At 41.1% G+C, this 22,564-nt stretch overlaps 3 protein-coding genes across 10 annotated transcripts in view; 1 reads left to right on the top strand and 2 right to left on the bottom strand.

The window, feature by feature from the left end:
- Positions 1-999: 999 nt before the first annotated feature.
- Positions 1,000-1,307, bottom strand: LOC118349926 (IgA inducing protein). The gene has a single exon (XM_035713849.2). The coding sequence runs from the start codon at positions 1,305-1,307 to the stop codon at positions 1,146-1,148; it is 162 nt and encodes a 53-aa protein (XP_035569742.1). The 3' UTR covers positions 1,000-1,145.
- On the bottom strand, positions 1,000-22,470 carry PURA (purine rich element binding protein A). Of its 4 annotated transcripts, none has more exons than XM_049101768.1 (2): positions 22,361-22,470; positions 1,000-15,754 (listed from the first exon to the last, which is right to left on the bottom strand). In XM_049101768.1, exon 2 carries the CDS (start codon positions 15,605-15,607, stop codon positions 14,639-14,641), a length of 969 nt encoding a protein of 322 aa, XP_048957725.1. In that variant the 5' UTR covers positions 15,608-15,754; positions 22,361-22,470; the 3' UTR covers positions 1,000-14,638. The 4 variants fall into 4 exon arrangements, with proteins under 4 accessions (XP_048957725.1, XP_048957721.1, XP_048957724.1 ...); XM_049101764.1 differs by lacking the exon at positions 22,361-22,470 and adding an exon at positions 21,415-21,954; XM_049101767.1 differs by lacking the exon at positions 22,361-22,470 and adding an exon at positions 21,554-21,954.
- The window catches only part of NRG2 (neuregulin 2), a 243,112-nt gene continuing 240,294 nt past the window's right edge, over positions 19,747-22,564 (top strand). For 2 of the 5 annotated variants that reach the window (XM_035713846.2, XM_035713844.2), the window contains exons 1-2: positions 19,767-20,736; positions 21,013-21,144. The gene's annotated coding sequence lies outside the window, so the exon portion shown is untranslated. Of the gene's footprint in view, positions 20,737-20,991; positions 21,145-22,564 lie in introns of those variants that run through there. The other 3 variants (XM_049101755.1, XM_025445238.3, XM_049101757.1) reach the window with 3 other exon arrangements.

Here is a 22,564-nt window from a genome sequence, read left to right as displayed (position 1 = left end):
TGGCGTGATTTTTGGCAGGTATTTTGTCCCTGCAACTGCAACCACTTGTTCCAAGCCTCCTTTTTTAAAATTTTTTTATTTTTTAAAATTTTTTTTCCAAGCCTCCTTATATCCAGCCTAAAGTAAGCGAAAGCATCAGCAAAGATAAAATGAGGAGAAAGCAGAAATAAAACTTGCAACTCTATTCTCAAGGTTGGGGAAAATGTGGGCACCTGGATAGCTCAGTCAGTTAAGCTGTTACTGGTCTGCCTTCGGATCAGGTAATGATCCCAGCCCCCATCAGGCTCCCTGCTCAATGGAGAGTCTGCTTCTCCCTCTCCCTCCCCCCCTTGCTTGTTCTCTTTCTCTCTCTCAAATAAATAAAATCTTAAAAACAAAAACCAAAACCACAGGTTGGGGAAAATGTCATACACCTAAGGCCTTCGGTGTTTTTTTTTTTTTTTTTTTTTTTTTTTAACTAGATGTCAAAACTGGGATTTTTTGGGTCCAATAATCTAATCTTCTATAAGAAAACCCCATTAAAACTATTCTGAAGGATCACATCTGAGCCACATTTTCATTGGTAACTTCATTCTCTACCACTCCACTCACTAGGAAAACAGTTTTGAAAGGATCTAAATCATAACCTCTAATTTCTGCAGAAGATTCTCTTCTCGTTTAGTCAAGTACTCTTTGGTAAGTCTTCCACTAACCTAAACCAACTTCAAATTTTTGTGATGGGCTAGAGAATTTTAAAAACTGACTCAAAAAAATAGGCAAGTCATTCACATAAAATCTTTAGAATAAATAAATGTGTTTTAAAATAAAATAGAAAGTAGAGTTTTCCACTGTGAGAGAGCACACTAAAGCTTGCAGCCAGTTAACGATCAAGCAAGTATGCCTGTTACTGAATCCTAAAAATGGTTTACATAAAAAAAAAAGCAAGAGCAACCAGATCCCCCCAAAGACACTGAAACAAAAGACTGATCTGTTTATATAGTCACATGAAAAATAAACATCTTTATTTTTTTGCCTACTTTATTTCATTTTTTTCAAATAAAATTTAAATCTGTACAAAGTATACTGTTACAGTATATATTTTGTAAGAATCAATGCCTAAAAGAATCACAATACTTCAATAAGCAGTACAGCAGACCTCGCTAGTTTCAGCTTTGATATTGAACAAACTCAAGCCGGCTGATGCACAACACATTTGCTTGGTTTCCACATGGTGAGTTCCCAGCACTGAGATGGGAGCACATGACAGCAAGTATGGTTATATTACAGCCCGACACACTGCGCTTCTTCATGTGATAATAACTGCACATATTTAATACAGAATGCTCAAATTTATTTTTTAAATTGCATTTGCTTACTTCTTAGTTGGCAAAATTCAGCATTCTTAATGGGGTCCTCAAACAGTGCAAATTAATGGTATTCTACTGTATAATTGGCACATCTCCAATAAGGATTAACTTGTAAACTCAAAGAATATCACAACTTTGGCCTAAATTTTAACTAATATACATCTGGTCCATTTAACCAAAGTCAGTTTGGAAAGATATTAAAGAACAATTCTATATTTGAAAGGATACTGTTTTGACCATTCTTTAGAGAAGTAAATTTTTAAATTGTCATTAAAATGTTTTACTATAAAAATTTTACAAACTTGATTAGAAATTTCAAGATTATGATTCACAGCAGACAAATACAAACTTTATATTCCAACAATACCTACTCTTAGACTTTCAAACAGTGCACAACCATGTCAGCTGTGTTAACTAAAATTCTGAACAGTGTACTAAATTTATAAGTGGTGCTGGGTCTAGCAAGTGTAAATACACAGTATATTTTAATGAAAAGAATTGTCTTCTTTATACTTTATTTGTTTTCCCATAAGGAAACATTAATGTTTACATTCTTTAATAAAGTTAATCTTACATCAGAATATAACTTAATACTGTCAGCAACAGGGACCACACACAGTAAATAAGAAGCACATTTAAAATAAGTCTGAATTCACATAGATTAACATTTGTTGGTTAATAAAATATTGACAGTATTACAATCTTACAATATTTACAGTAAGAAAAATCTAGAGCAATATATACCTTTCACAGCAGGATTCCTTTTTTTTTTTTTTTTTAATTATTTCTTCCAGTTTGGGATTGTGTATACATGAAAAGCTCAAATAAAGCAACTCTGCAATATAATCTTAAAATAATGGCTACCGGGGGGAAATTCTATCACAACCATTGAAAATAATGGTGACTTTTCACGGAGTCTGTGGCATCTGAGAACCCAGTTAATTAACCGAAGTCTTGCCCCAACCAGCCTCAGTTACCCAGATTAAAGCTGCAGAACTCCGGCCTTCCCTGACTGCTGAAAACCCAACAGATTTTTCTCAACATGCTGTAAGAAAAGAGGGAGATAGGTTTCAATTCACACCTCATGGTTGGAAGCCTCCGCCAGTGCATATTCCCCAACTTATGCTAAAAGGGCCCTGCTTCACCTCCAAAGCATCACAAGAGTTCCCCTCTCACTACAGGACACTTTGATTTGCTCACTCCTTCCTCAACTCCTGTGCATTAAGATAAGGCATGAACTTGGCCCATATAATACACACCAGCATCTTACTTGGGACCAGGGCAAAGAAACAGACTAATGCAGTTTGCACTGAGGTCAACAGGGAAAATGGGAAGCGATGCACATTTCCAATTAGAATGGCAAGAAGAAGACCCACATCCCTAAACTGGAATTTGGCCAGGGCCTCAGAGTTAGCACCCCCTCTCTGAGTACCACAAGCGACTAGGATGTATGCTCTGGGCTTCCTCCAAGAGAGAGCATCTACAGTAAGTAACACTATGTGGGACATTAGTTCAGTGATGACTCCCAAGAAAAGAGATACAATTCTTGAATCTGGGGCTGTCCACAGCACCTGAGGTCACTCATCTGAGCTGTGACCTGACCTGTCCCAACCCTGCTTTACTTTAAGAGATCTGATGGGCACAGAGCACTCCGGGATATGGCTGCTGGCTACTTTGGACTCTAGATCTCACAGGTAATCAACAGGTATCTGGGATTGAATTAGCAAACTGTACCATAGCTCCTTAAACAGACACTGTCAGGTTTGAAATCATGTCAAGCATGAATCTTCACTGTCAGGTCAGAAATCAAAGTGGGTATCTTCCCACATCAGCCAAGGTTATTTTGTCAAAACCTTAGAGGAGTTGGACAGTTTTTCATGTTCCAAGTGATTAGTTTACTTAGTCAAGCTGGATTGGCAAACCAGACTGATCTATTTAGCTAGTTTTGTGTTTTTTTGCTTTTTGTTTTTTTTATTCTTATGTATGTGTTAACCCAAAGCTGTTGTATTTGGGCTAAATACACTGACAGAGAAAATTCAAACAACAAAAGTTTTCAGCAAACTTCTGTGGTATTTTCTTTTTGGAAGTCAATGCAAGATCTAAAGGTATTTCTACCCAACAAAGTCTGTTTAAGTGTTTAATGTTATTTCCTTTTTGGTCCTATACAGAATGCTATGACTTCTATATAGGTCTGAATGCTGCTCCATGTAGATTCCTTCTGTATATCTAAAAATATATACTTTTCAGTAGTTCAATACATGGTTAATCTTCCCACAGAGGAAGATTTTTGTAATCACAAGTTGCAAAGTAGAAAAAAATCTCCTTTCTAAGAAAGGAAATACACTTTCCTATTATACACTTTTGAAGAAGCCCAAAGGCATGCACCAAAAATCATTATGAAAACTAATACATGCATTAAAATGGTGTAAAGTTAGACTTAAAGTGCTGTTTCTCAATTTTTAAATTTGGAGAAGACATTTTGTCAGTTGACTCAAAGATCTCCCCTCACGCGCCCGCCCCCCCAACTCCATGGCATTAAGAGAGAAAAGTAAAAAGTATGCATAAATCTTTAAACTATTCTTTACATAGGGGAAAGGACAGATACAACAACTATTCTATTTATAAACTGGATTCCCAGTTTTAAATAAAACCAATATTTACTGGCAAAAATTGTCAAAGCTAATACATCCAAACAAATGTTACTAGTAAATAATGTTCTACATAGAGAATAATTTACTTTGGTTTTATGTACCTTCTCACAAATAATACTGGTGTCCCGTACGTCACTGAACTGATGTGTTCCAGCAAAGTTGTAAGGCAAATCTTTTTTTTTTCCCAGTGACATCTTTTTTTCTAATAGACAAAACTAAAATCTTTTGGTGAGGAAGGGGTTAAGATAATGGTTAACCCCTTGGCATCCTGAGCATTGTGGTTTATCAAACTCTACCCTGCCAGAAGCTGTCAGGCACCCTGACCCCTGCCTTGAACCAGGAATGGCTCCCACATCTAGAGATGCCCTGACTCCTTATAAATAGCTCTCGAACATTGCTTCCTTTTTCCTTCTGTCTGGATGTCTAACAAAGCTGGTTGCAATGTCACATTTTGCTAGTAGGGGCCACCATCTCACAATAATTCCAATCTGAAATGTTTTAAGCCAATAGTTCTTAATTTCATTAATTAATTGAATTAATTTTTTTACTATAGAGTTGACTCAGAGCAGAGATCCTTAACTTGGGTTTCAGATGTGTGATGCCCCTGAGGTTGTATGGAAAATTATTGGTGTATGTGCATTTTTTTTTTCTGGGGAGAGGGTCCATCACTTTCATCAGATTATCAAAGGTATCTGTGATCTCAAAAAGGGGTTACAGGGACTTAGAGGGATACCCGTAATTCATTTTACACTAGGGCTGGGAAATGGGGGCAGAAAACTAAAAATGGCCTCAAAAAAAAGGGGCCAAATTACTGATCTTTTCCCTTTATTCAAATTTGGGAAATAAGTGCTTCAACCTAGGAAAAATAATTAATTAAGCTGATTAAACTCCATTAAATAAGCAAAGCCACTTTCTAAAATATTTTCATTTTGCACATATGGTAAGTTTAGTCTCCAAGAAAAGGTTTGGAGATTGAATTTTTCTCTTTTCCCTCAGGAAATTCATAAACATAATGCTGATCAACATCCACATTTAAAAGATCTGACAATCTAAAACTTAAGATAATTCTAATACAATAAGCCTTTAATTTACGATTTTGGGTAAAAGATTATCTAGAGTCAAATATACATTTGTCAATCATCATTCCCCAAAATTGGTCCATAGTTAGACAATTACCAGGCACAATTCCACTAGAGAAACCTAAAATTTGAACAAAGGAAGTTTAACTTTCTATCCCAATTCAACACAAAACCACAAGGTTCTACAATAAAGGCCAGCCACAAACATTCACACTATGTCATAGAGGACTTACTCATTTCAATACATCACTGAATTATCAACAGAATTTGCAAACATGAGATCCAGAATGACCACCAAAACATGCTGAGAAGAGCATGTCAAGAATTAAAACACCATCCTCTGCCCCCACCCCCCTCCCATTGAGAAACACACTCAGGCATTCCAAAAATAAACCAGATCTAAAGACAGGCCTCTCACTTGTTAGTTTTAAGTATGAAGAGCCCAAAAGGATATGGGAAAGGGAATATAAAATGAAATAATAACTTACAAAAATTAATTTTAACCAAAACGTATTTGTTCTATTGACAAAACTATTGACTTTTTTCTTTTTTTGCAATTTTGAACACTGTGTTATACAATCTCACTAAGACAAAAAATATGTTCACAGGTACACATTTTGTTCTCCTATTCTTCCTAGAGCACATCTTGAGGTTATAAGAATGCTTCTTAGTTAAAATAAAGTCTCTTATCCCTTGCCACCCTCCCCCCCTCAAAAAGTGAGTGAACCTTGAATTCCAAAAAGGAATATTCATTTAACGTAATTATTTCAATACCAGTTATATCACATAGACCATGATGAAACTCTATGAGCATTATGGAAAACTACATGAAAGAGGGAGCTGTCATTTGCCACCCACTTCACTTCCAGCTTTTTAAGCCAATACTCGGCTAGACTCAGAGCTCATTGACTTCAGTGACAACAAATCAACACTCCGAAACCAGGCCATCTCAGGCTGGAAGCTGGATCTCCAAGACATTGTTTCATATACACACACATATATATGTATTTTCTACCCTAAGCTTTCACTTTATCTATTCAAATAGTTTAATAAAGCTCACATTTATAAAGGATTATATTGGCAAATAAAGGCCCATATTAAAAACTTTATCAAAACAAATTTTTTGTTCTACATAGCTAACACTAAGAAATATTTTCTTGGACTTATAAAGCATATTTAATTGCATATAAGTTTTGCTTTGGGTGGGATATTGAAAACAATTCTGTAAGAAATTAGAAAAGACTAGAAACAAAAGTGAAAGTGACTAGTCTTAACTTTCAAAAAATCAAGTGCAAAGATAAATAGTGCAAATAATGAAAACTAGAAATTTTATAGGCAACTTTACATCTTTCCTGCTTTTGCACTTTTACATATTGATAACTTTATAAACCCTAACAACTGTATGCAGCATGGAAATGGGCTATCATTTATCTCCATTGACTAGACTCAAGGAAGCCTTTCAAAGGCAGTCATTTAAATCACTGGTTCTTGAGTAGGTTTGGGAATTCACTTTTTAAAAAACAGTTCCTAAGTGAGGGGCTATTTTAGAAGGCTTTACACAGACTTCAATAAGTTATAGAATGTAATTGTATCATAATTTAAAATTGGTAAGATGGGAAAAGCATACTAAGTGCTAACTCTAAAAAATAAATTATAATAAAAATAACTCTATTGTTAATGAACTTGACTTTGTAAAAAAAAAAAGTTACTTTCCAGATACAAAATCAAAACCTCTTTTTTTAGCTAAGAAATTTTATCACTAATGTATACGGATTTGGGTACAATGAAATAAATAATGTCAGAATCACTGAAAAGAAGTCCATATTAAACTAAAAAGGAGTCCAAATACACTTGAATTATATAATCTATAAAACAAAATATTACAGCAATTCTTTATCTTAAATAATTAAAAATGTTCCTGGGATACTGGGAACAGAAATCTAAATACTATCAGTTCATCCTACAAAGAACATAAGAACTTCCAAGATACACTAAATTATATTAAAATCATATGCCACCACTAAAAACACTGGGGAATTACATAATTTTAAAGTAACAGAGAAAGTGGAAATACAAACAGAAATTTGAGCTTAAGGGGGTACATTGTCTAAATTGAAAAATATAGTATTATAGAGGGTTTCATAAGGTCTACAGTCTTAAAACATGGGACTGCAAATGTAAAAGAAATGGAAAAGATACCTAAAATTGCAGTTTAGTGTTTTTACCTAGTTTACTCTTTTGTAAGAAATTAATATGGACCAAAGGCTCAAGGTTCTGTAAAATCAAGATAGGATATGGATCTTTGTGAACTGTAAAATCAAATGATTTACTCTAAGGACCCTTTTGAAAAGTAAAGCTAGACTACAGTATAACATGAGCCCAGGAAAATAGTCTGTATAATAAATATTTCTGATAATTTAAAAATTGTAACTGAAAAAGTTTGAAATTTTCTTCTTTCCCTTGAAATAGCAAGTCCCCAGTACCAACAAGCTTTGACCAGAGAAGCTGTCTTCCACAATTGTGCTATTTAATTTGTCCAGAAAAGCAAATATCCTACACCTGAAAGCAGATTTGTATAATGCATCATCATCATAACATCTAGCTACAGACCAACAGCTTTCTCATAACCAACAAGGGACCCATTTTCTCTGGCTTATTGAAACTTCATTAGTGAAGATCAACTTCATTGTCCTTAGCAAACAGCGCTCATTTAAGACTCCATTTTAGTATCTTTCCCTACCTCCAATAAAAATTTCTCCCACTTTACCTTCAAATCATTCCCTTATAGAACTCTCACACTCCCATTCATGAACACATTAAACAGTTCTTCCCTTTCTGCTCTCAAATTTCCAAACCAGTAAATATCAGCCCCCAGTAACTTACCTAAAATACACATACTTCTTACTCTCTTCAATACACAAATTTCTTAACAATTTCACCGCTCTTCTGATTGCCAACTTAAGACTATGGGGAAAATAGCAGTCAGAAAAACTGCCCAATTAGCTCATTATACAGAAATCTTTCTGAGATCGGTTAGCCATGTGCTAAGGCAGGAGCCAGCAATTTCTTCACTTTCCCTTTAAAGGGGTAAGTTTGAGTGTCACTGGCAGGCCTATGGCAAGAAGAATAAAGATGGAGAGAGAAACAAGGAAAAAGGAGGATGGGAGGGGAAAAAAAAAAGCCAAATGTATATGGTAGGAAGGTAGGTCAAATGCCACCAACAACTACCTACGCTGGAAACTGCCAATCCACTCCAGCTGAATGAGAGCTTGACCCAATACCAACATGTGTCCAATAATTCATTAGCTGATACTCCTAACTGGTTGAGCTAGTCAAGGTGAATACATTAAGTCATCTGTCCCATAAGTTTGCTACTTCACAATAAGGACATCTTAAGTCCTCTGAGGATCCTTCTGTTTTAATCCAGTTTAGACTAAAACAGATGTTAAAAAGAGTACTTCCATGATTCTCAAAACTCCAGAATATAAAGATTTGGTCCTTGAACTTGGAGGCCTCTTGAATTATTAAAGTGCACCCGAAATCAAGACAATTAAATTCTTAGCTAAAGTTTTCCCCATGAAATGCTATAAAATTTTAATCAATAAGAAAATTGTTAATAATCATCAAAACAAAGTATGCTTTCATGAAAAATTCAAAAATCTTGCAATTCCAAAATGAGTAAAATATATCTGGTCCTTAAAAATGAACTTTATTTTACATCGAAGATCACCACCATGTTTCTACCTATCAAACAAGACAATTTTCCACAAAAGCAAAGCACATCAGGGGAAAAAAGAAAAGAAAAATACAAATACCAAACGTAATGTAGGGACAAAATAAAAATACATGAGTAACTATGAAATTTTTTAAAGAAAAGGATTTCTAACAAATGACCATACTCAAGCTTTCCTAAAGACATAAATTACCTAGACCATTCAACATCAAAACTTGGTAGTCAATTTAGCAGCTGTAAGATGACAAATTGTTGGCTTAAAACCATTATCTTTTACTATTCTCTTGGCTGTTTTTCCATTATGAAATTCTACCTGACATGATAATGCTAGTTTAGATGATCTTCACTTAACCCATAATAAAGAAATTTCTCTTTGAAAAGAGTCTATCAAATGGCCTAGGCCTTAAATTTAGGTTTTTAGGATCAAATAACTCCCTAAATATTAAAATCAACTTTTCTTAAAAATATATTGCAAATTCTCTATGGTAATTAAAGCAGCTAGATGGAAACAGTAATTATAATAGCAGTGATCATTTTAGTTTAATAGTGTACCTTATTACAAATGGTTTAAATTCAGTTAATTTGCAATTAAAAACCCAGAAATATTATACATACATTATAATAATAATGTATGATTTAAACATGGATACATTTTAACAGAAAACTTTGCATAAATCAGTGAATTTTCTCACTTAAGTGATTCCAATAAATTCTTTCTTATTCATTCCACTCCCATGAAAAAGTATGTATCTCTCCAAATTATTAAAATATTCAAATTTAAGGATAACCAACTATAAAATTTATACTCAGAGTTATCACCAATTGTTCTATACCTAAGTTGCTAAAAATTCCCTTTTTTAGCATCCTTTTACGTAGAAAGCAGGATCTCATTCTGATATTGAAAAAACTCAGAAAAGGGAAAAAAAGTCATTAGATTTGGTATCTTATTTTTTTAATGGAGAAAAATATTAAAAGTATGTTCACATGTAAAATAAAATGAATTGTGGAGCTATGAAAACAACTACAGCAACAACTTCAGAAATCTCCATTCTAAAATCACCTGGAAGCGTGTGTGCATGCGTGTGAAATATGAAAAACTGAGTGGGAATATTGAAGAAGAAAGGGTGAACCATACATGGGAGATAGAAGTAATAATCATGCCCATGGTGAGCTCACCATGGCTGGCATATAACCCAAAATGTCATAAAAGAAAAATATGTTTAGAAAGCTTCAACAGTGCCCAATGCAAAATGTTAAAGCACAGAAACAATGAATGAGATAACCCTCACAAACATCAAATTCCGTATGAAAATAGGAAGTAAAAAAACTGACATGCATCTTTTCAATACCAAATCTTAACTGACTCAAAGATTATATAAAGTGTTTGGGGCCATGGTACCCACCCAGATTCTCATTATCAACGGACTTATCTTTTCCCCTCCCTTCCACCCAAATTTAGTACAGTGTTCCTGCAGAAAAAGTATAGCATTCCTATATTAATAAGAGTAAGAAATGAAAACAGTGAGTACAACTGATATAGATCCATTGACTTTTATTACAAATGTACTTGATCACTTGGCTTCAAAAAGTTTAAAATCAATACCCTATTTTCTGTATGCCAGTACAAAGCAAACTTTTACAAATTAAATACCTAAAAATTTGACAAAAATATTAAAATTTGATGAAAAACAATTATAAAAATCCTTAATCTTTCTCTCTTCAAAAAGGAGGCAGTCTTCCCAGTCCTATTATACAATATTAATAATATTCACCATTTTTAGAATAGGTAGCTAAATTATACTTTTCTGTTAGCATACAAAACTCTTAGACTAATAGATTTCATTTGTATATGCTCCAGTTAAGTTTGTGAATGCCATCTGATTGCAATATAATCAACTATCTTTAATTGAGTCCTAATTTACACTTATTTAATAATTTGCATAGTTTAAAAGGGATAAAGGTTATTCTACAACTAATTATCATAGGCTATTACAGTGCTATTTTTCAAGGCAATAAGTATTTGCTCCCAAATGAAATTATCTGTCTTCTTTAGGCAGGGGTTAAAATTACTAGCAGCTTTCTCCATTACCCGAAAAATCAAATTGGAATAGTTATCCTTCTCTAGATGTGAAGACCTAAAAAACAGATTGATATATTTTCCACTTTGAGTCAAATTTCAACCCCTGCATGGGACTAGAAAGTGAGACTTTCAAGGTTTTTATTTCCCTGTTGGTTTTGGTTTCTACTCTCCATGGCTTTTAGGAAGCTGGGAAAGTTTGTCTTTCCTGACTCACATTGTCTCTCCTTTCCATTTGGCAAATATTCATCTACCTTCAATCTGTATCTAGTAAAGGAAAAGCCGACATGGCTTTTCTTATGAACTTCCTTTGTTGTCAAAGGCATGTATGATTTCTACAGTTCTGGTTAGTTAACTTTAGCTCCCTCTGTGGCTGGATGACTGCTGCTTCTAACATCAGCATGATAAATAGGAGGCACAAATAAAAAGTAGCTTAAAAAAAAGATTTGGTGATTTAAAAAGAAAAAAAAAAAAAAGAACAACACCAAACACACACACATATATGGGCATTTCAAATCTGGTGGCTGATCTCTGGATTAAATTACTTGACAGTGTCTCTCATTGTAAAGAACGTCAATATTGCAATGCATTTCAAGTTTTCTGTTATACTTAGGCAAATAATATAGTTTAACCAAGCTCTTGGACCTTAATCGTAAGACAAAGCAGATCATTAAAAATAAGGCATACATATCAGGAATTAAGTTTTGTTTGCTTGTTTTTGGCACATTTGATCATACTGTCTTCTATGAATAACACATATGGTCAAATATACCGTTTCCTTTTTCATTTCAGCACAAACAGGGTTTTACCAACTAGTAAAATAAAAACAAGGAAAAACTCCAACATAAAACACTGATATAGAACCTTGGTAATGTACCGAGCACCTGGGAGGATGGGTAGGGAAAGGATGAAACAGTATAGGAAAGGGAAGGCTGGGAGGGTGCTTGGGGAGGTAAAGTGAGATGCAAAAAAGAGCATCTTTATACAGTCACTTAGTCTTTTCTAAGATCACCTCTTAAGTCTTAAAAGATTTGCATGTGGATTTCTTTTTAAACCCACTGACCATAAATCAGACACTGGTTCCAAAATCTTAGTAAGATTGTGTTTAACTGTTATAGTGTAAAGACAATTGCACAATACATGTGCTTATTGATCCGGTAGGATTCCAAGCAGAATCTGAAGTCTGTAGGTAAGAAAGGCTTCACTTTAGGTAACTATGACCCTAAAGAAAACCTCATGAAAGAACTCGCATCTCAAAGAAAGGACACTTTGCCTAAGTTTGCTGTGTTTTTGTTGACTTGCACTACTTATTGCTGGCTACTATGAAACACTGATCTAGGAGTACTCCAACAACCTGTAGTACAAGGCTTAACTTTAAGAAGCTATAGTAAACAAGAGACAAAATCAAAGCAATTCTCTTTCCTAACTAGTAACAGCACAGAGAATGCAGTCTTTTCCAAATCACAGTAAAAGTACAGTGAACAAAACAGCTCAACAAACCTTAAGACAAAAAAGTGCAGGTTATTAATGTTTACATGCAGTTGATAAGCATTCCAAATGTCACATTATGCACTGTAAAAGCTCAACTTTACTATATGGAAATAAGAAAAATGCACCTTGGGGGAAGGGGAAAAGCAATTTAATAATTTCCAGTGATTTTTGTAAGTAAAGAAATTCCTAACTATTGTACGGTCACCTCATATTTAACATTGTATGAATATTAAAAGCAAACAATTTAATGGGAAAATGCACAGTACAATGGAAATAGCTTGTTATTCAACACATACAGTAGATCTCAAAAACAAAGACAACACACTCAACCAGGGAGCTTAAAATATCAAATCAAAACCCAAAGAACCAGCAGAAGAAAAAAAAAAAAATCCTTCAAAAAGACAACTCTTTCACCTTCCTAGGCCAATGCTTTACAATGTGAGAAGCACTGATACCTTCCAGCTCCTACAGGTGGTGTCTTCTACATACAGCAGTAAGATCTATATGGCTGGATTTGCCAAGAAACAATTCCATCCCCAGAACTCTCTATATCAGACAAGATCCTTTTTTTTTAACCAAAATATTTTCTACAGAATTCCAAACCAAAATGTACTGTTTAAGGCATCTTTTTTTTTATAACATTTTCTCTTCACTCAAAGATGATAGTCATGCAGCAGTTTAATGATAAAAATATATTAATATTTTACTATACAGCAGCAAGAAGTTAGTTGTCAATTAAAAGCACACGAACATCTTTAAATGAAAACCTGTAAAAGACTATCGTTACAAACAATTTCAGTTTGGAGGACACCAGCTTGGGAAAGTGCTCTCCTAAGCTTTGCATTTTCATACCCTACACCTTGAATATATGAGTTATAGAACACACTTTTGATAGAAGGCTTGTACACTTGGGGAACACAAATACACTTAGCATATAATGTAGCCAGTAATAACTAGCACCACAGCTACATGGAAATCCTTTACACATACCAACTTGGCTTTCACTTTTAAAATGAAACTCAGAATCCATGGCTCAGTAGGATAACTATAATTGTGTTGCTCTGCTTTTTAACAGGTCTACATAAGTTAATAGCACTGGCAAAAATCAAAGAATAGCTTCAGACCTCTTACTAGTTTAGGAGACAGTGCTAGTGACCACAAATAGACTCGCTACCTGATGTCCAAGTACAGGTTCACTGGAAATTGCTGCACGTTAGTTTTTAAAATCTTTCTACACATAATAAAAAAAATATATTATGAACGATACATCTCATATACACAATAATGACAAAACACCTACTCAGTCAAAGCAAACAGATGCAGAAAAATATCATGGGAGATTTCCTTTTTCTTTCTTTCTCTTTTTCCTTTTACTATTTGAATAACTTTGGTTCCAACCATAAAAATCACAACTTAGCAAATTTCATTTAAATGCCTTTTTTAATAATTTCTTCATGTTCACAGAAGTTTCACTGACCATTTTTATGTTTAAGGTCCAGATGCAATGCATATTGTATAAAAGAGAGCACTTATTGTTTACCTTGCATGAATTAAACCTACGTACCTTTAACTCTACAAACTTCTGCATAACATTTAGACAAAGCTCAGACACACAGCATGCCTAGCCCTCATATATATACACATCTCTAATCACAGGTATATAGGGTGTCAAATATACTATAATAACCTCCATGTAAGGTTTGAAATTTGGTAACAAAATGAGAAAAACTAAAAATATTATTTTACGTGTTCTAAAATATCTCTTTTTTTGTGCTAAAGTCAAATGTTAGCTCAACATGAAAAGGACTTTTATATAATTCAGCAATATTATAATCTTGACCATTTTGCAAACACTTTTAATAATAATAGCTTAAACGTGTACAAAAGTTCTTGGTTAATTAGGGAAATAAACACTCAGTTCTTTATATTTTTTAATCAAGTAGGAAACACAGTTCATATAATGTTATTACTTTTTGTATTTTTTTTGTTTTTTGTTTTTAGCAGCTGCTTACTGTTTTATATGGTGGATAAAGTGGACAACATCCAGCGATGGGTGGCAAGTCAAGAAGAGAAACTGTCAGTTGGTGGAGGTTCTGTGGGTGGTGCTCCCTTGGAGTTAACAGTTATTTCTTTTTTTTTTTTTTAACTTTTTAACTTTTTATTTTCTCTCTTTCTTTACAGTATATTTTCTGTGTGTGGCTGTGTGTGTGTGTATGTGTGTGTGTATGCATGTGTGTGTGGGTTTTTTCCATTCAGTTTGATCAATCTTCTTCCCCTTCTTCCTCACCCTGCAGCAACAGGGTGGCAGCGGCGGTCTCCTCCTGCTGCTGCTGCTGCTGTTGGTGGAGCTGCTCACAGGCAGCTCGCTTCTCCCTCTGCTTCTCTTGAATCTTCTTCATCTCCTCCGAGTACTTGCAGAAGGTGTGTCCGAACTTGGCCCACACCTTGTAGGGCACGGTGATGGAGTTGCGGTAGGTGGGCTTCACCTCGCTCACTCGCATAAACACGCCGTACTTGTTGGAGCCCACATCGAAGAAGAAGCGCTTGTTGTCCACAGTCAAGGAGGTGCCCTCGGGCAGCTCGGCCGGCTCCTCCTCCACTCCGTAGTCATCGATGAGCTTGGCCAGAGCGTCGCGGAACTCGATGAGCCCCTGTGCGGGCAGCGCAATGGTCTGGCCCTGTGTGGAGCCCAGGCCGGGCCCCCGGTTGACCGTCTGGCGGATGCGCAGGAAGCGGCCGCGCTGGTTCTCCTTGAGATCCATGTAGTACTTGCGGTTCTCGCGCACCAGGAACTCGCTCTTGAGCGCCCGGCGCGGCTCGTCCTGCGCCTGGGCCAGGTCGGGAGGCTGGCTGGGGCCCAGCTGCGCGTAGTGCTCGATGAAGTCGCCCAGGTAGTCGCGGAACTCCACGGCCACTGACATGGAGAGAGTGAGGCGGCTCTTGTTGCCGCCCGCGCCCACCTCAGCGATCTTCAGGAAGCGGCCCTTGGCGTTCTGCTTCACGTCCAGGTAGAAGCGCTTGTTCTGGATGTCCACCCGCTTGGAGGCCAGCTCCTGCGTCTCGTGCTGCAGCCCCCCCGGGGCCCCGCCGCCGCCGCCGCCACTGCCGCCGCCGCCCCCGCCGCCACCACCGCCCCCGCCGGAGCCCGAGCCCGAGCCCGGGTGCCCCAGGGAGCCGCCCGAGCCCAGCGCCGCACCACCCTGCTCGCTGCCGCTGTCTCGGTCCGCCATGATGCTGCGCTCCGCCGCCGCGCCGCCGCCGCCGCCGCCTGCCGCTCCGCCCGCCGCCTCAGTCGCCTCAGCCGCCGCTGCTTTCCCTCCCCGGCTCCGCCTGCTGCCGCCGCAACCCCCACAGCCAGTCAGCCACTCTCGCGAGATCTGCGGGAGAGACGAGACCCGGTAACAGGGCACTGACTCCCCAGTACAGTAGCAGGGCGCCCTACTGTACGCGCCCACCCGCCCGCCGGCACGTGACATGCGCCCCCTCCCTGATGCCAGCCCCCTGCCCGCCCGCCCGCCAGGAGGCGCCCACCCGCCGGCCCTCACCCCACACCCCTGGTTGGGGGGGGGGGATGTTGTGGGACGCGCCGCGTCGCAGCTGCTGCCGCCACCACCACTGTGGCTGTCGCTGTTGGCCAGACCCTGGGCGGCCTCGGCCCAGGGAGTTGGGGGACCAGGGGTGAGAAGGGGACTGCCATACTAAGCACAGGGAGCAGGCCTGAGCCCTGCTTTTCAGCGACCCCAAAGAGAGGATGTAGGGGGAAGGGCCTGTGAAGCGCAACTGAGCTCACTGCAGACAGGGGACACCGAGTCAGGGCCACCCCCTTCCTTGTGGGGCCCAGCCAGACCCAAACCCAAACCCAGACAGGCCCACCCATTGCCCGACTGGGCTGTCTCCTACCGCAGAGCCCTGGCCGCAGAGGCGGGCAAGGAACAGGAGAGGTGGTGCGGCGGTAAACCTTAGCTGCAGAAGGGGCTGCCTGGGATGAGGACGGGGCGCCGGCAGCAGTGGCGCGGAGGAGCAGACACCTAGCCCGTCCCTCCCCTCGCTCCCGCCGCTCCCCCTCCCCGCGCAAGGCAGCGGCTCTGGCCTCAGATGATCCCGCTCCCCCCTCCCCCCAACCGCAGCCCCGCACAGTCGGGCGGGCGGCGGGCGGCGGGCGGCGGGCGGGCGCACTCACCGGCGGGGGGGAGCTGAGCATAGGACAGCAGCCGCACCGGGGCCGAGGTGCCCGCAGTGCCTGTTCCCGTTGGCTCTGCCCTTCCCCCCAAGCAACAATCAAAAAGAAACCCCACACTCACCCAAAAACCTTCAACCAGCCCCCTATGGGACCACAAATGCCCGCCTTCCTCCCCCTCCTCCTTCGGAGATTTGGGGAAGGGGGGCACCCTGCTCAAGGCTGAGCCCAGCCTGGGTTGCCGGCCAGCTCTGCGGATGAACCAGGCCCTGCCGAGCTTTCAGCCCCCAACCCACTCTTCCCCTCTGGAAGGACCCAGAATGGAGGAGAAAACCAAGCAAGATTTAGGAAATTCACGAGCTAAAAATGTCAGGAATTTCCTGGGAAACGCAGTTCCTTACGGGTTTCATTAACACAGGTCGCTCTCCCCTTTCACCCCCCCTCCCAGAAACAACTAAGTGTCAAAGAGAGCTCCCACCCCTCAAAAAGTAAAACATTAAGTAAGTAATGGTTTTTAGGTGGACAGCTAGTTTACCAACCATGAATTAACCAATGAATCTTTGGATAGTGACAGCCAAAGGGGGTCCCTGGTCTCTCAAAGGGACTCGGAAATAAGTGAATTCTACCTTTCTAGATCTAAATCATCATCTCGGGCCTGTTTTCTTTCTCCTAGATATACAGCAAATGCTCATACTCCCTCCCTGCAGTCTATAGTTCTAACAGTTGAAGGAAAGCTAAGGCCTATCTCCAGGGGAACTCCTGCCAATCCCCCTACATTCTCCTTATCACCTTCCGTAAGGGGCTCAGGGGATACTCACAGCTTTACTACTGGCTTTCTCAAACAATGGATTGCTGCCTCTATCCTTAGAAAAATTTGTCCCATCTGTGGGCTCCATTCCCACTGAACATCCCTCAACCCCCAAAGTAAGGAGCCTTCCCTCCCTCTTTTAGCCCCAGAGACTGTTGAGTACATAGTTGTTCAGGCTTCCTGGAAAAGAAAGGGGTAGAGAGGACTAATGATCAAGAAACCTAGACTAGTCTAAGACATAAGCCTTTCAATGCCTGAGCCCTCAAAGCCCCTAATATATCCTTTCATCACCTAGGCAAACCTGCCTGCTAAGTATTCACAGCTTCCTTCTTCTTTTAGCCAGGGCCCCGTTCTAGCCAGCAGAAGCTTCTTTGGATCTGGGCTGATGTTTGCTACTTCCCGCTAAAGAGCAAGAAACAGGGCAAAGCACGATGGCTACCAAAGAGTAAACTGGAGTGGTCCTGTGGGAACCAGCCCCAGAACCACCCACCCATCCAGTGGTCCTTGAAATGGTTCCCTGAAGAGGAGGCCCATTCTGAGAGAAAGAAATCCAGACTTTGGACCCCATAAAGAATTTCTCCTTAGTTGGGCAGGGGCATTCTCCAGCATTGCGTAGTACACTTTTAGTGCGGATTTTTCTGAACTCCCTCCCTTGTCCCCAAGTCTGCAGGGAAGGGAAGAGAAGACCTGTTGGTGAACTTCCCACCGGGCAAAATTTCAAGTGAGAAAAAGGCAGTGGCACCTCCAAGCTCACACAGTAGCAATCAGGACCCTGGATAGACCCTGGCCCCAAAATGGGACATAAAGGATGAGTGGCAGGGTCTCGGAACAGAGCTGAGTCGGGTATTATACTCCCAGCTGTAAAATGAGGCTAAGATCTGTTTAAGTCTGATATAGAAGAGCCGCTGTTCTTCTTCTCAGGTTTACCTTGCACAGAACCAAGCTCTTGCCCCTTTAAGAGGGCTCACAGGAGCAAGAAGCCCAAAGAGATTGCGATGAGGGGGCACGCGCTTACGGTCCCTGCCATTCTTCTACGCTAATGACTGCTTTCTCCAGGACAGAAAACCAGGGTTTAAAACTCCCCACCTTCTTGGACCAACTTTAGAGTCTAAATTTCTTCACTGTCCCAAACGTTTACATCCAGGGTTCTGAAACAGTTTGAGTTTGGGAACACCCTGATTTTCTGAAAAAGTGTCTGTCACCAGAAACTGAGTTCTTAGTTCCCCAGCGCAAAGGCAAATGATGAAGTTTCTAGGCAAAACACAAGTTAAATATCATTTGCATGCTTACTCTGGGAATTTTAAGCTCAAATCAGCAAATAACTGAGACCTGGATCTCTCCACATAAATAGGCACTTATGTTATTCTATTTATTATATATATACAAAATTTCTGCCATTATATACCAGTTTCTCTATTTTACAAATGGTATCTAAAAGGTAAACAAGGTTAACAATGGCTTTTTCAAAACAATTCAATGATAAGTGGGATATTTAGCACATTTTCACTACTCAAAAAGTTAATTTCAGGATAAGCCTGTAAATGTGGGGCTTTGGTCAGACTGGGGAGGGGATGGTGGTGAAAGGCGGCTTTCCTTAGGTTAGATAATATAGTAGCCTTAAAAGGCAGCCTGGGAAGAATGAATATTGACTCGAAAGTCTTAAAAAGTTTAGAACCTTCAAAAGAATTTCAAAGTTAGATTTGCATCCTAACATTGAAACTCCATTAGAAAATTTGTAGATTTGAAAAGACTTCTAGCCACTTGTTAATTACCTAAATAATATACTTAGTAAATGAAAAGTCAGTTCCAGTGTCTGGCTTTTTGAATTTGTTATTTTGAAACAAACAGTTGTAAAATTAAATTGATAATTTCAATACAATATGGGAAAGGCAAAGGGGAAACGAAATATATCAATATGCAGCAAAATATCTGTGTTAATTAAAATTCGTCAAAAATATTCCCTTTCTACTCAAAGTTTGCTTACTTTAAAAAATCTGATGTGTTTATATTTCTTGTGCTCTTTTATTAATACTACACACACATTTTGAGAACAGAGATTGCTTTATTTTCAATCCCACTATCTCTGTCGTTAACAAACCCTTACTAACAAAAAATTGTTCACAAGTGAAACAAACATTAGACAGAACAAGAAGGAAAAAAGCTTCACTTTTCCTCAGCCTGAACCATGGGTGATTCTAAATAATTTAGTTTTGAAAAGTAAAAATTAACACACACATTTATAAAATAAACTGGGAAGGAGGGAATCTACTGGGTAATAAACCCTTTTGACTATATGGAGTTCCCAAAAGACAATATGCTGATTAATACCACAGATTACCAAAATAAAAGAGAAGCAAGAACATTAGAAATTGTTTTCAATTGCTACTTTAAATGCCTTTTTAAAACTAGACAATTATCTTCAATATCTAAATCATTAAAACTAAGTGGAATGTTGAATTCCAAGTGTTCATAGTGGAGGAATTACCCATTTCTTCTCATGGCTATCTTCCAGGAAAATGAAGGGTAAATGTTCACGTTTAACAACAAAGACTAATAGTAATAGTATTTCATCAATCATTTTTTAAATGCACATTGTCCTTCTATAGCTCACCTAATCTGTAAAATTATACCTCTCCAATGCTATTTTAATGTTTAAAGATATGAATTAAACATCCAAAATCTGAAGAGAACAATCCATGTGACAGAACCCTCGCATTTCACAAAATGTTTTCATTCTAAGCATTTGCAAAAGAGTTAAATAAACGTAGCACGCATTCTAAATTCGATCAAAGATTCCAAGAACCCGATATTTTATGTACCCAAAAGGCCCAAACAGAACCGATGCAAATGTCAATAGCTCATTCTCTTCCGGCTGATGCTTAAAAGGTTTTACTAGTACCCAAAGGAATGAAATCAGCAACTCTCCACACTCTAGTCAACACTCCAATTTTCAAAGCAGCAATTCGCAAACGTTAGTTTGGGCTGGAAGCAGTGGGGGGTCTTGAAGTAATAAAAAAAAAATTCCTTTTCTCCTCTGACAGTCTACCAAAAGAAGTCAAACCAAATTCCGTCTATTGTAAAGCACTGGGACCTCCCTTCCAAGGACACGGGAAACAAGCATAGACACCGCTGCCAAAAAGCTCTCCGAAAGCACCTGGCCCGACAGAACGAATTAGAACCCTCAAGAGGGTCCCTCACAGACAGCGGAAATGAAGGTGGCATTAATTCAGGGGCAGACAGCAACGAGCCAAAGAAAGTTGCCCTAGCCGGACTTGGGCCTTTCTCTACCCAAGTTCAGAATCAAGGCAGATATATTTGTGAGGGTCCCTTCTACAGACATATCAGCCGCCTCCGGAGCCCACTGTCGCTCAAAGGTAAGACCCCCAACTTCGCATCCGTTCCTTTTGCCCCCGAACAAAGGCAGACGAAGCTGTAGAGCTGACCTAGCTCCGTGGGGCTGCGAAAATGCCTTGTTCGGGCCACTCATCCTTGGGCCTGCCTTCATTTGCGATGTCAGTACCAATGTATTATTTTTTATTTTTACAACGCATCCTGGGCGGGTGTATGCATTGCGGGGGTGGGGGTTGAACAGAGGAGAGGAGGGGTTGGTAGTGAAGCCTAGAACCCTCCTTCTTCTCCCCTCCTGCCAGGGCTGTTGTGCAGGGAGTGTCAGCCACGTTTGGCGCACTGTCCCAGGCCCGGGGCGAAGGTGGTCAGGAGAAATGGGGCTTAGGGATTGCTAAGCAAACGGCACCACTGGTGGTCTACAAGCGTCTGCGGAGGTAGGATTGTCTCTTTTTTTCTCCCCCTTTTTTTAAGTGGCGTGTGATTTTGTTCTTTTTTGGAGGTGGGAGTTCGTTCGTTCGTTCGTGCGCTACGGGGGGGGGGGGGGGGATGTTGCTGCACTGCCAGAGTCCCCGGAGGGAGGGTGCGAGGATGTCTACAATGGTACAGTAATTATTCCTGGGGCATAAGAGCGCAATTAGAGGGGACGGGGTGGGCGGCACCTCGAGTTGTGGCAGTGGCAGCACGGAAGGTCGCGAGGGGCTTACCCGGGCGGGCGGGCGCTGTCCTGCCGCAGGTGAGGGAGGGCGCGGGCTGGAGGGAGGGAGGGCGCGCGCGAGGCAGGCGCTAGGCTGGCGCGAGGAAAGGGGGAGGGGAGCAGGGAGAGGAGGACGCGCGCGCGCACACCTGTCCTGGACAGCGGCGCGAGCCGAGCGGCGCCTCACTCCGGCTCTGCCGGCTGAGGAGGAAGGAGGGCAGGCTGGCGGGCGGGGGCGGGACGCCGAGGGGAGGAGGAGGAGGCGGCTCGGACGGCTGGCTCGGCTCTCGCTCGTTCTCCCTCCCGCGGGCAAGTTCGGCTCACACCCTGCCTCTCCCGCTCACTCACAGCCCCCTTGGCTCTCCCTCCTCCTCCTCCTTCCCCTGCGGGATCCGCTCGTCGCCGCCGCAGACGGCAAGTCGTGGCAGCCAGACGTCGGCGCGTAACCCGGCGCTCCGTGCGTGACTCCGAGCGACGTCAGCGCGCGTTCCGCGTTACCCTCCATCTCTCCCCCATCCTCCCCCCGTGGCTCGCGCCCTCCGCCCTCGCGTCCCTCCGTTTCAGTTGCCGTGGCGGCGGGCGGCGGGCGGCGAGCGCGCTCCCGCCGCCTCCCTCTTGCGCGTGCGCGCGCCTTCTCCGCCGTTGGCGCGTCAGCAGCCGGCGGCCGAGGCCTTGAGGCGCGTCCGAGGAGGGGGCAGCCTGTGGCCTCTTCGCCCGCACTTCCTCCACTCACCGCCCGTGGCGCCCCTAGGAGGACTCAGTCCATCGTTGGGCTTTGAAGGCTGGAGCGAGGCTCAGGCGGGGCAAGAACCCCGTTGGGCCTGCATCAGCTCCAACTTAGGGCCCTAAGCGGCGTTACTGGTGCAGCTACCACCCTGCCGCCCTCTCCCCCCGCCCCCGTTCTGCCCGCACGTCTCGGGAGGCAATAGGCCTTTCATCTCCCGGGAGGGTCTCACCTTGGCCTTCAGTCGCCCGCCGAGAGGGCTAGAAGGGCAGAATTAGCATAAAAAAGAAAGCAGCGAGACCAGGTTCAGGCTCTAGCCCCAGGAATCCTTGACAGGAAGCGTGGGGCTGCTGCCCAGCCTCCCACGCAGTGTAGGTGAAGCTGGGCCCCTTTGAGGGACTGTGACTAAGGACAAAACCCTGATAAATATTATTTA

This window comes from Canis lupus, chromosome 2, assembly GCF_003254725.2.
Source record: "Canis lupus dingo isolate Sandy chromosome 2, ASM325472v2, whole genome shotgun sequence".
NCBI lineage: Eukaryota > Metazoa > Chordata > Mammalia > Carnivora > Canidae > Canis > Canis lupus.
Note: the sequence above shows the minus strand (reverse complement) of the source record. Positions and strands in the feature narration are given on the sequence as shown.

What these genes read in the sequence shown, in the direction of transcription:
- LOC118349926 (XM_035713849.2), bottom strand. Translation starts at nt 1,307, where the DNA reads ATGTGCAGTTATTATCACATGAAGAAGCGCAGTGTGTCGGGCTGTAAT.
- PURA (XM_049101768.1), bottom strand. Translation starts at nt 15,607, where the DNA reads ATGGCGGACCGAGACAGCGGCAGCGAGCAGGGTGGTGCGGCGCTGGGC.